This window comes from Chanodichthys erythropterus, chromosome 12 (genome assembly GCF_024489055.1).
Source record: "Chanodichthys erythropterus isolate Z2021 chromosome 12, ASM2448905v1, whole genome shotgun sequence".
NCBI classification, from domain to species: Eukaryota; Metazoa; Chordata; class Actinopteri; order Cypriniformes; family Xenocyprididae; genus Chanodichthys; species Chanodichthys erythropterus.
The window spans coordinates 41,545,882-41,559,992 of NC_090232.1; the positions used below are offsets into that span (position 1 = coordinate 41,545,882).

The 14,111-nt window shown below is 33.3% G+C and overlaps 1 protein-coding gene across 2 annotated transcripts in view; it reads right to left on the reverse strand.

Moving 5' to 3' along the window:
* Window positions 1–458: 458 nt before the first annotated feature.
* jag1a (jagged canonical Notch ligand 1a) overlaps window positions 459–14,111 on the reverse strand; it is a 32,413-nt gene continuing 18,760 nt past the window's right edge. Inside the window, exons 12-26 of one of the 2 annotated variants that reach the window (XM_067402767.1) lie at window positions 12,673–12,846; window positions 12,394–12,544; window positions 10,349–10,513; window positions 10,154–10,267; window positions 9,947–10,060; window positions 8,530–8,643; window positions 8,326–8,442; window positions 7,747–7,774; window positions 6,920–7,005; window positions 6,700–6,813; window positions 6,091–6,200; window positions 5,773–5,997; window positions 5,517–5,648; window positions 4,723–4,876; window positions 459–3,149 (exon numbers count right to left, since the gene is read on the reverse strand). In XM_067402767.1, coding sequence (XP_067258868.1) covers window positions 2,599–3,149; window positions 4,723–4,876; window positions 5,517–5,648; window positions 5,773–5,997; window positions 6,091–6,200; window positions 6,700–6,813; window positions 6,920–7,005; window positions 7,747–7,774; window positions 8,326–8,442; window positions 8,530–8,643; window positions 9,947–10,060; window positions 10,154–10,267; window positions 10,349–10,513; window positions 12,394–12,544; window positions 12,673–12,846 — 2,349 coding nt within the window. In that variant the 3' untranslated portion in view covers window positions 459–2,598. Of the gene's footprint in view, window positions 3,153–4,722; window positions 4,877–5,516; window positions 5,649–5,772; window positions 5,998–6,090; window positions 6,201–6,699; window positions 6,814–6,919; window positions 7,006–7,746; window positions 7,775–8,325; window positions 8,443–8,529; window positions 8,644–9,946; window positions 10,061–10,153; window positions 10,268–10,348; window positions 10,514–12,393; window positions 12,545–12,672; window positions 12,847–14,111 lie in introns of both variants that reach the window. The other variant, XM_067402766.1, reaches the window with a different exon arrangement.

Sequence of the window (14,111 nt, forward strand, 5' to 3'; positions counted from 1 at the left end):
AGATTTGTTTTATATCAGCATTTGAAGAGTTCCTACACTTTTTGATCAATGAATTTTCATTATTTTTTCATCAATAGTCTGTAAATACTGGATTGAAAAAAAAAAAATCACTCAATGAATCATTCAGACCAATTTGTGAACCCATTCAACAGATTCATTTAAATGAACCAAATCAAAGAATGATTCACTCACAAATCAGACCTCACTATGGCTTGCTGTTGTATTTTTAAAGGTATAATGGACAGGATTAGTATTTACACCATAGAGTTTGCTTTAAAATTATTATACAAATTATTTAATAAATATCTTTTTTTTTGACACACAACCCAAAACTCAAAACCCAAAGAAAAATCAAATTCCTAAATTCAAAACATTCAAGTGAAATTTTATTTGATTTAATGGATCCAAATGTCAACAACTGAATGAAAATCGAAATAAAAGTTTTGACAAACCCCAGGATGATTTGTTTTCATGGCTCTGCTTTTTCATAGACAAACACAAGAAATATACAATTAAAGGAATTGAACAAACTTTGACTAGACAACTAGAGAACATGGCAGTAGTAACACAGATTGCAAGTGGGACTGAAGCAGAAAAGCCCCACAGTCTTATTGTATTGTACAATTAATAAAAATGGTCTACTAAAATGATTTTGATTTCATGTTTGTCTTGCTTATCACATTCATTTCTGTTTTCTTCATATTTCATATTACATTGCACTTCTAATACTGTTCGTTCCCTTTAGATGTTTTGGTTCATTTGAATACTGTGGTTTACCAGAAAACTCTAAACAAGTGTTGTTTGATATCCTGGGCTGCCAAATTCATTAAACACAGCTATGAGCGGAAAATATGCTAAAAAATGTTCAGGAATGGTTTTAAAGTCATAACATCTAGAAAAGTGTATCTGCATCAATACTAGATGGGAAACCCATCTAGCCTACGTCTCAGGACATTACAAACACAAGCCATGCACGTTTTCTTTTAACAGACATTGCACATTGCATTCTGGATTTAGACACAAATAAACAAGCTATTCTTCAAAAATAAACTATTATTTTGGCATTTCAGAAACAAGAGACAATATTTTCCATCCAAAAATACAAAGGTCAGACACAAGCGGTCACATTATCAAACCTAAACAATGCATATAAATAAAAACAAACGATAGGCTCTCGATTATTAAGTTAATAAATCAAATATACACAATGATTAATTAGAAAATATGTACAAAGTCATCTATACAACATCTAAATTGACAGTGAATTTCTTCATATAGACAGTAACTTCTAAGCATGACTGTACACATGTAAAAAAAAAAAAAAAAAAAGAGCAAAATAAATAAAAATGAACTGCTGGAAAGAGCGGGAAAATAAAATCCAGTCAAGAACCCAATAAATTGGATTTAAATACAATCTTCAAGCACATGATGCACCAGTAATCACTGATTTTTGGAAATGATTCACAAGCTATTTCTGGTGCATTAAGTTCTAAAATTTAATACAATCTGCACATGCCGTTCAGCTCAACGATTGGGTGATACTCACGAAATCCTCAGGAGCATTTCCATGGCTAATTTCATCCCAAAGTCATAAGAAAGTAAAAAGAAACTATATTTTTTTACAACCTATATTTAGCACTATAAAGTTTAAGCACATTACCCTGTAATTCTCATTTCCACAATGCAAAAAACCCCAGCAAAATTCAACCATAATTTAAATTACTGTAATTTTTTATTGTAGAATTTATTGTACTGCCTTTAGGGGGCATTTACGCGACACCATTTTCAACTAAAAACGTAAAACTTTTTATGTGTTTTGGCCGTTCATTTATGCGAAAACGGCGTTTTGGAGTCCTGAAAGCGCAAACTTTTGAAAACGTGTTTCAAAGTGCAAGTTTTTGAAAACGATACCGTTATCGTCTCCATGTAAACTACAAAAACAAACATTTGTGTGCGCATGCATATTATGTGTTCAGTCTATAGGCGCGTAGTGTGACATCTCCATCTACTGGCCTGGCATGAATAATACAGCGTTTTTAATCATTTTCGCAGATCTGTGTCTGTACGTTAAACTTTTCAAAAACGCAAATGAAAAACATTTCCATTTCTAGTACATCGTTGTTGTGTAAATGTACCCTACATTTATGCTGATTCACATAAAAAAATCCTAGTATAACAGTAATATTTAACTATATGAAACTGCAGTATTATAAAAAAATAAAAAAAAAAGATTACAATAATGAGAATTTGGGAGACAAATGTGCTTAATTGTCATTAAAATAATGTCATAATGTCTATGAATTCTGGGGTGAAATGTGACCTGGGCATGTTTTTGCTTCAAGATTTGCGCAATTAACAGATTTTGGCCAATTGCGTTCTCGTTCAGGTTTTGTGTTTCAGGCAAGAAGTTCTGCACAGGTTAACGTCTTCAGGCGCTACAGGCTCTGACTGACACACATAAAAAGAAAACGGACCTGCCTGTGGTCCACTTCACCGGAACGTCTGAACAAATACTGTCCGGACTTGTCGTCACAGTCAACAATAAGCTTTTTGATTCATTTGCTATCCTTTGATCTTCTGAGACGTCGTCAATGATTGTTATACGATAAACTCCATTTTGTGCAAGCTGTGTTGCGTGTCCAGATCTCTTTGCTGTGAATCCGGAGCTCTGTGCTGTGACTCCAGGTCTCTGTTGTCGCGTTTATTAGTCCAGTGTGGATTTTTTCCATCCGTGCCGTTGGAGCTGAGCCTGTCGTCTCTGTCCACCAACATGTAGGCCGGCTGGCGTGGAAAGCGCGCCTTCTGCAGCCGCTTGTTGGAGTCGTCCTGCGCTAGTCTGGCGGATTCCGAGAAATGCGTCCTGATTTTGGCGTTGACGGTGTTCTTGTCTTCACAGTGGAGCTCTTTTCCTGGCAGGCTGCTGTTAGACGCGTTCTTCTCGATGTGGTTCTTGATCTGGTTGAGCTGCTCGCGAGCGTTGTTCACCGTGATTTCTTCTGCGCTTCCTGTGGAGAAGGGGGTGGCGGGGTTGATGGCGGTAGGGCTGGAGCTTTGTTTGCGTCGATGCCGCACACACCACAGGAACACCGACGCCAGGGCCAAAACCCAGAACGCCGTCACTATGGAAACCAGCAGTGGCACCAAGTAGTCTACTGAATGAGATTGAGAGAACCAATGAAAATGGATTAATAAAAACAAGCTGGCAAAATATTACATCCCCTCATTGTGTGCAAAGCATTTGGTGTTCCATTTTATTTATTCGTTATTAAATTGACCCCTTAAAAGTTTGTAAACATTGCAACGTTTCCTGGTGGGCGGGGCTTAGCTGGAGGCAAATAGAGGCGCTGGACTCAATGTTGACAAGCGTAAGCTAGCATGTTTTAGGAGGGATTTATTAAACATAGATGCAGAAGAAGGTTCAGAACTGTCCGAATATGTACAGTCACTGACTCTGCGGGACCGTGACAGCTATTTTTGTAAATTAACTTAAGTTTTGGATATTTCCTAGACAACATATGAATTACTTTCGGGTGGTTCGGGGAATTTTGTCAAGGCTTATTGTCTAATGTAACCTAACGCTGGGCTAACTATGATTATGGCTAACAATGTGGATTATTTTAAGAGACCATTCAAAGGATGGCACACACATCTATCGCTGTATGTTTGGTTAACATTTAAGCTAGCTAGTGTGCTGAAAGTTGGCGACTTTTCACCTATAAAACAGAAACTTGCTGATTTGTACTAGATAAAACCAACACACCATTACATGCATCGATTATTTTACCTGATATGAAGTGTGCACTGCAAACACAAGTATTATTTATGATCGTCTCTGTTCAGTCTGTACGCCGTATTGCTTTCAACCACAATTATCTTTTTGATTTCTGTGAAGGAATGTCTGCCGGGATCTGGTAAAACTTTAGTTTTGAACCAAAAGTGCTGTTCCTTCTATTCTGGCAGCCAAAAACACAACAAGACATTTTAAAGTCAAAACCTCAAACTTTTAGCGCGCCTGCTATGAGATCTTATTTATGTTTTGCCTCCAGCTAGAGCGGTGATGTCACGGTGACGTAGGCGATTAAGAGGTCTATTGAATAGCAACAAAACCAGACATCTCATGTAATTCAATATTGTTTATATATATATATATATATATATATATATATATATATATATATATATACACACACACACACTTTTCCAAACACAAGTTTGGAGTCTGTAAGATTTTGTAATGTTTTTGCTCACCAAGGCTGCATTTATTTTATCAAAAAACTGTGTGAATGTGAATATATTTTAAAATGTAATTTATTCCTGTGATCAAAGCTGAATTTTCAGCATCATTACTCCAGTCTTAAGTGTCACATGATCCTTCAGAAATCATTCTAATATGCTGATTTGATGTTCAAGAAACATTTCTTATTGTTATCAATGTTGAAACAGATGTGCTGATTAATATTTTTGTGGAAACCATGATACTTTTTTTTCAGGATTCTTTGATGAATAAAAAGTTCAAAAGAACAGCATTTATTTGAAATTGAAATGTTTTTTAGCATTCTAAATTTCCTTGCTGAATATTAATTTCTTTAAACTCACCCTAAACTTTTGATGGGTAGTTTATATCTCAATATTTATCTCAAGATATGGATCCAATCAGAGGATCCATCATTTTGACAAATGGCTACTTCTTGTAAGGTTTAAGAACTTCCTGTCGGGTCTCACCGTTGGGGTTTTGCGGTTGTCTGCGCTGCACGCGGACCTCAGCGATGGAGCCGATGATGGTGCTGTTCGCGCTGTGTTTGCTCACCAGATCGATGATGCTGTCCGTGATCTCTTTAACTGGAACTCTTCCGTGAATGCCATCCTCATTCACATGCTGGAAAACACAATATATATATGTGCAACTTTAAAAAAACAAAAAAACAATTCTGACCTAGATAGTTTTATTTTCTTTTTACAACTCAAGCTGCTGAAAAGTACAGCAGAATGAACAGCATGGGTGTTAAAAAAAGTTATTTCATAATTTTTATAATTTGGTAAATTAGGCTGCTGTCACTTTAAGATCTGACGCACAGATCCATTATACTGTTACTCATGCGTTTTCTTTCTCAACTCTTTACATTCACTTAAAACATAACTTGACTGTGTTTACGTGAACACAATAAGCTGCAAAAAAAACCTCAATTCAGTACTGAGAGTTGCTTTATGTGCATGCACTTTAGGTGTGAGAACAAAATCTGCGCGAATGAATAAAATTATGTGCAATATGTGCAATCCCACAGCGAAATTCAAGCCCTGTAACACCAACAATATTCATCCAGAGCAAATTAAACGAGTGAGTGAGGGGAAGCGGGTTTGTGTGTCACACCCATAAAGAAATTAATATAAAAAAACCAATGAAATTCAATGATTTTTCCAGTTGTTCTTTATTACTATAAGGATATTAAAATATTTCATAGAAACTGCACTCAAAAAAGTAATTTCTAGCCAATTAAATACTGCATTAGATCACTTACGATGGCCACATGGATCTCGTTATTGGCAGCCGAGGAGAGTTCACAGGTCATAGAGATGGAAAACTCAGTCGAAACATTCTTCGTCACATACAGATGTCTCAACTCACGACACACCTGCTCCACCGTCACTCCCTGAGAGCCAAAGCATATACCCATTACAAACATCATATAACAACAAAACATTTTAACATGAGTGCATTAATCGAATATATGCAACCCCATCACAAACTTTGACTGTCAGTCTCAGTGGCCTCACCTGTGGCATGGTGTCCTTGTTGAAGGTGAAGGTGACGTTGGCGCAGTCGCTCTCGGGGTGACAGCGTGCACGAACGGCCGGCCGGTGAGCAGACCAGCACTCGCCCTGTGACGAGCAGGGCTTCACGAAACACTGCTCTTCACGTAACGCCACACACAGCTGACCCAGCGGACAGTCACCTCGTCCAGAGCCAAGCATACGGCAAGGTTTGGGGCCACACCACAGCTGATGACGAGACAAAGGAAGTGTAAGTATTGTAAGATGGCAATGACAGTGCATCACTATTAATGGTCAACAATTAAACAACAGCTACAACACCTTAGTACAGGTGACAATCCCCTTCTGACAGTAACAGGTGTTGCAGTCTTCGGCCCACTTTGCCCCATCTACAGCAATCCGACCTCCAGCCACACACGGACGTCCGGTGACTGAGAGAAAAAACAAGCCATTTTTAAAAATTATGTGAAATTTACACTTTTCACTGTTTAATTAGGGCCATTTTGGCTATTTGAAATCTTGAAAAATTAAAATTCTTGAAATTATGGTTCATTTATATTTAACATTTAACATTTTTCGCACATCCACCTTCAATTTGTGATGGTAATGATGAAAAATACAAATAAATGGATTGATTTTTAATTAAAATTACTATTAAAATACTAAAATTATTGAATTTAAAAATAATTAAAATTAAAATACTAAGGGTTTCGGTAATGAATAGTCACAGTACAAAGCTTAAAGGTTATATAATATATCCTTTAAATCTAGAACAAAAAATAAATGATTTACATTAAAATTATTTCCTAAGGGACAAAAAAGTTCCCCTAATAAATGCATGATTTGAGGTGTCTGTAGCATAACGGTTTAGTATTCATGTTAATTAAACAGCAAGCATGAATAATGGGAGTTGTAGTCTGGGCCGTGTACCTTCCTGACACCTGGACCCGGTCCTACCGGGGGGACACAGGCAGCGGTAGCCGTTAATTTCATCGACGCATGTGGAACCGAACGCACAGGGAGATGACTGGCACTCATTGATGTCTGTAGGGTGAGACGCACGTGTTTAGACAACAACATTACTGTAAAATCACCATCTTGAATATACTATATATTGTATTCATTAGATAAAGTGTCATTAATCACTCACTGATGCGACAGTCTGGCCCTGCGAATCCACTGGCACACTCACAGCGGTACCAGTTATCACCGTCCACACACGTACCGCTGTTATAGCTGCATCAAGATGATACACGTGATGAGATAAGGGGTCAAAGTTCAACAGGACACATGCTGCATTCAAGTCCTCCAGAGAAAGTTTGGACGTCAAATACATTGTGAAGTGCATTATTTTTGTCAGAATTTATTTCACATTTCAAAGAAACTGAAGAATGTTTTAAAAATAAATAATTATATAATTAATTTATAATAAATATTTTAAAAAGATATATGACTTTGTATGAAAATATTATTTTAATTAATTTAAATATTTATTAACTGGATGCTTTGTGTATTTTTTCTATGCACACACAGAGAATGATGGGAAAAGTAGTTTCGTCATGCAAGCCAGTCACCTCATTAACAAGCTAAATTATAATATTGTCTGGTCAAATTTATCACAATTCTTCATTAACAATACACAAAATACGTATAAACTAAATTATACAGTTAATGATCAAAATAAAAACTTTTTTTTAATTTTTTCTTTAATTACAATTTAATTAAGTTCAGAAAGCAAAAGTAAAAATATATATGAGTAAATATTGCTGTTGATATATTGTTATATTTTATTGTTATATATTGTTCTAATTTTTTTAAGTGTAATTTAATTTTTGAAGATTAAATTATTAAGGTAAATTAAGTTATTAAATTAAATTATTTTAAATTAAGTTATAAAAATAAAATAAAATAAAATAAAATCCAACTTGACTTGAAGGCAGCAACACAATTGCAATGTTGAGTAAGAATTAGGCTTACCATGGCTGTGGGTTGCAATCGTTGGAATCTGTAAAACAAAACATCAAACATTTTGTTATTACAGATTGAAAACAGATAAAAAACAATCATCAAAAAACAGTCACCATGTCAACAGTCGCAATATCGTTACCATAGTTACATAGCAGATCATAATCCCACCTGAACAATCATTCATCAAAGTTACACCTGCCAGTGATATTTGAGCTGAAACTACTAAACAGGCACAGACAGAATCCGTGGACTATTTAAGACATTTTCCGTCTTTATTTTGGAAAACCTGGAGTTCTGCGGTGCAGATTCTGTATGGGTCTGCAACTAAAGTTAAAGGTGATGTGTGTCATTCTTCTACATTAAAATACTTCCTTCTATCCCAGTGTAATATGCAGAGACATTTGTTGATAAGGTCATTCATTATTTTGGTGGCACAGAAATGACACACTTCAGCTTTAAGGAACTATCCAATTAGTATATAGTTTGGAAGAGAACCTTAAGCAGCAGTAGGTGAGAGTTGGAAACAGGAGGTAGACAGGAGTCAAGACAGGAAGTAGTAAGGAAGTGGAACAGGAAGTTTTGCCGTACTCTGGCTGCAGGTGAGCCCCTCCCAGCCTTCTTTGCAGAGACAGGTGAAGCTGTCACCTGTGACGATACACGTGGCTCCGTTCTCACAGGGGTTCGGCAGGCAGCTGCTGTTCTTTGCTAAAGAGTGAAGGATAAAAATCTTTCATTATAACTTATTCAGAGCCCAGCTCACAAAAAAGGTCATTCAAGTCATCAGCTGCTCACCTATATTACAGGTTGCGCCTTCCCATCCAGAAGCACACGTGCACTTAAACGAGTCGCCTTCGTCTGAACACGTGCCCCCGTTGTTACAAGTGGCCTCGTCACATTGGCTCTCACCTATAAATGACAAGAAATCAGCTTTCAGACAAACTGACTACTTCAGATAAACGTACAATATATTTGCGATGATTTTGCTGCCCATATAAAATTTATAAAAAGATTTAGTCAGAAAGTGTGATTCATTTCTATGAATGATATTCAAACTGTTCATTTAAATGAACTGATTCAAACTCTGATTCAATGATTCATTTGCATACTAAATAAAAGTTTGAGTTTGCCTAACATATGTGGGTGTACTGTGTGTAATTATTATGTATATATAAATACAAACACATCCATGTATATATTTGAGAAATATTTACAAGCACATGTATTTATTTATATTTTTGTATAATTTATATTATATATAAATACATTTTTTGTACATAAATAACATATTTCACTTAAATATATACATTAATTTGTCTGTATTTATATATACATATTATTTACACACATTACTCACACATATATTACGCAAACTCAAACTTTTATTTTGTATGCGATTAATCGTTTGACAGCCCTGAAATGTTCAGGGAACTATTTGTATGCTATTTCATGCATGAAAATGGCAAAACTATATGTTGGTAAATTTTGTGTTGTTATTATATTATTTTTTGTACATTAAATTATATAAAATTATATAAATATTGTTGTATAAATAAATATAAATTAAAAAGAATAAATATCATTATTAAAGATTCAATTCAATTAAGAATTAAATTAAAATATAAAATATATTTTTAAGGATTAAATTAAAAGTTAAAATGTTATTTTTGTAAAAAACAAAAAAAACAGGGTTATTTTAGTTAACTAAAGCTAAAACCATAAAATCATTTTCGTTAGTTAAAAGATAATCAACGTTAACTGAAATAAAATAAAATATAAAAAATAAACTTATTTTATTTCAGCTATCGGCCAAGGCAATATTTTTCATTTTCATTTAGTTTAACTTGATGTACTAAAATAATTAAATTAAAAACTAAACTAAAAAAATAAAACTGAATAAAAACTATATAGACATTTAAAAAAAAAAAATCAAAATCACAACAAAAATTTTTAATTAAAATGATAACAGAAAATACAAAAATAAAAACTAAACCAATAAAAATAAAAAAACAGTAATAGCATCTCAATGATACTAAAACAACACTGTATTTTTAACACTGTAATTACTGTATTTTAGTTCGTACATTAAACATTTTGAATCTACTGACAACAATGTTTGGTTTACAAAATCTTTTATTTTTGAATATAATTTTGTCAGTTTAAATGTTCTAGCCCAAAGTTAATGGTATGCAAATGAGGAGGTGGGGCTTACGCGAGTGACAGGTCTTTCCCTTCCAGCCGTTTTTGCACTCGCAGTAAAAGTCATTGACCAGATCACGACACACTCCTCGGTCCCGACAGGGGTTCATGCTGCAGTCGTCAATGTCTGTTTTAGAAACAAACAATGTTTTAGTGCTAAATATAATTAGAGAAATTAGAGACGTTTTTGGATTGCATTACGAATAACTCATGAACTCACTGGTCTCACAGTTGGGTCCCTCCCATCCATCAGCACAGATACACTGGTAAGTGTTGATTTTATCAATGCAAGTGCCGCCGTTGCGGCAAGGACTACTTTCACAGTCATTGATGTCTGAAAGTAAAGAGTGAGAGAAAAGATGTTAAAACTCTGGAAGATAGACAGAACACAAACACCGCTGAACATCACGCTTACTCTCATGGCAGTACGTCCCGGTGAATCCCTCCTGACACTCGCAGCTGAAATGCCCACCGGCATGACTTCGACAGCGACCGTGAGGACCACAAACGCTAGAGGAGATGAGTCGCGTGCCGCCTGGAGTGCTGTTAGACGCCACGGCAACCGTGCAACTGTCAATCACTGTGGAAACATCAAGGACATCAAGAGTTATGGAGAGTCCTTTCGGTACAACCTAGACTACACACCTTAATGGACGACTACATGACAAGTCTGTGTAAACATTAATAATTGTGCCATCTCGAAAGGTTAAGCAGCTGGAAAAACAAAGTCATAGCAGCTTATGTTGGTTTTTGGAGTTGGTTGTTGCAGGTTCTAGGTGGTTTGGTAATCTAACTTGACCAAGATGGTCTACTAGAACAAAATCAGGTCCACTGACTAGTAGATCAGATGATCAACAATTTAGACCAGCTAGAAACCAAATAAAACCATCAGAAGCTGGTTTTAGCTACATTTACCAGCAGGATATTATTAGTAGTATCATTATTATTTCATACTGATTAAGATGATAATCAATAATAATTGTAGACATTAATGATAATATTAATAATAATAATAATTATTATTATTATTATTTAATAATATATAATTGTAATACTTATGTTATAATATATTATTAATGAACAATAATAATTATTTAGATTTTTATCATTATACTTATTAGTAAGAATAATATTGTTGTTTATAATAATATAATATTATTTAAAAATTTAATATTTTAACAATTAAATATTTTTTTACTTGTTTTACATTAAAATAATAATAATTATTAATATTATTTTTAATTCTTAATTGCTATACAGTAAAATAATGATCAAAATAATTAATATTATTAATAATCATTAATAATATAATTTCATAATAAGTATTTTGTTATTTAGTCTTGTTTTAGATATCTAAATAAGTTAAATTCATGTCATTTTTTATACTTTATTATGTCTTTCATTTCAAGCACATTTAATTATTATAGAATAATTACAATAATCATACAATTATAAAAGTGAACTTTTACTTTAAAGACAGTATTTTTTACCAATAGTTATTCCTCATTTTTCCTTCTACTTTCTCTTACTTTCTCTCTTTTTCTTTTAGTGGTAATACCCATCACCAACACAAAGCTAATTAATTAATTAATTAATAATTAGTAATAAATAATAATAATTACATAATTTCATATGTAAAAGTGTTTAATTATGTAGATAAATTAATTTCAGAATCAAGAAATTTAGAAAAATAGTAGCATGACTTTTCCAGGCCTATAAAATCAAATTAATTTATTTTCCATGACCGTGGGAACCCTGTCTCCATCAAAATATCCCTTTCACACTGACAAATATGATGAAAGCAGTTAGCGGCATGCTAAGAATTAGCAAAGTCGTCATGTAGTCTGACTAGCGGGGGGTTTTCCCCTCTCTGTAAGCTCACTTTGGGTTAGCATATGCATCATGTAACGATATCTTAGCTGTTACCATGGTGAAACAGGCCGGGGGACCAATAGATTAGAGTTAGCAATCGCCAACGCTACGGCGTACACAATGGCACGGCATCAAACGCAGCGCGGCCTTGAGATGGGGATAGTCTTACGGCCGCGCTGACTAAAAAAGACTCGACTTCTATTTCGAGAGCCCATTAAAACCTCAGTATGCGCCCAAGCAGATAATCTTACAGTCCCACACATGAGGGTCGAGATCTGGAGTCTGAGAGCGCCGATTAGCACTCAATAAAGCTGGAGACATCAGGACTCCTAGAGTATATGGTCTAGGACTAACATGGATATCTTCAACTAGCTCAGGTTTACGAGTCTCCAACCCTCACCTACTGCTGCATAAGATTCTCTTCCAAACTATACACTAATTCACTAGTTCCTTAAAGCTGAAGTGTGTCATTTCTGCACCACTAGCGTCATTCACATTTCAAACAGGTTTCCTTATCTTCAAATGAATGAACATTCAATTCTCGTCATTAATATGAGTCGATATACACAAATCTTCTGGGTAACCTACCTTGACATGGTGTGATGAGGCAGTGGTCTTTGAGCTGGGAGCAGTTTTTGCCTTCGTAATCTTCCGGACATTTACAGTAGTAATCTGAGGCCAAACTAAAGCACTGTGCTCCGTTCTGACACGGGCCACTCTCACAGTAGTCTATGTCCAGCTGAAGACAAAACCACACAGACAACACAGACTCTTGTGATTTTGTGTGTGTTGGTTCAGTATTGCCACATTCATTTAAAAACATAAAAGACCCCATGAAACATAAAGGTGTGAGTGTGTATTGCTCACCTGACACATGACACCTGAGAAACCAGGTGGACACAAACACTGGAATCCGTTGACACCGTCCTGACAGCGTCCGCCGTTGAGACAGGGTCGACTAGCGCACTCGTCCACGTCTCGCTCACAATGTTCACCTGCAAAGCCTGGAGCGCACAGACATCGATATCCACTGACCAGATCCTGAGAGAGAGACAGAGAGGGAGAGACACGTTAGGACTGGGCGGCATAACGCTATATTATATTTATCATAATACCATTAATAATAATAATGATAATGATAATGATAATATTTCAAATTTAATAATTATAACTATTATTATTTCATACTGATTACAATAATTATTAAATAATTGTCAACATTAATAATAATAATAATTATTATTATATTATTATTATTATTAATAATAATAATAATAATAGTAATCATAATAATGCCAATAATTATTAATAATATTATTTAATAATATATATTGTTTATATATTTTATATATTTTCTTAATTCTTGTTATACAGTAAAATAATATAATTTGTGAAATTTAATAATACAATTATTATTATTATTTTTATGATTATTATTTAATATAGAATATCAACATTCTCCCCTGTGATATTAGACATGCAAACTCTCTTAGTTTTTTTTAAAGTTTCTCTTAAAACTTATTTTTTTAGACTTGCTTATATGTAATTTGTATTTTTACTATTTCGTATCTATTTACTATTTTTACTACTTATCTATCTTTATTGTGTATTGACTGTTTATTTCTTTGTGTATTGACTGTTTATTTCTTTGTACTATGTGTAAAGCGCTTTGAGAATACCCTTTTAAAGGCGCTATATAAAATAAAGTTTATTATTATTATTATTATTATTATTATTAACATTAATAACAATGATGACGACAATAATTATTAATAATATTGTTTAATAATTTTATTATATTATTATATTATTATTATATACAATAAATTATATATATATATATATATATATATATATATATATATATATATATTTTTTTTTTTCTTAATTCTTACCTGTTATACAGTAAGATAATAATAATTTGTAAAAACGTAATAATAATAATAATTATTATTTTTAATAATGATAATAATAATTATTATTATTAATAATGATAATAATAATAATTATTATTATTTCATACAGATTAAGGTGATAAGTATTATTATCAACATTAATAACAATAGTAATGATTATTATTATTCATAATAATATTAATAATAATAATAATGTTGACAATAATTAATAATTTAATCATTATTTATATATTTGTAATTAAAGAAAATAATAAAATAATAATTATTATTATTATTAAATTAAATAATAATCATTATTACTTCATATAGATTAAGATTTTTTAATTCTTGTTATACATTAAGATAACAGTAGTAATAATAATTTGTCAAATTAAATTTATAATAGTAATA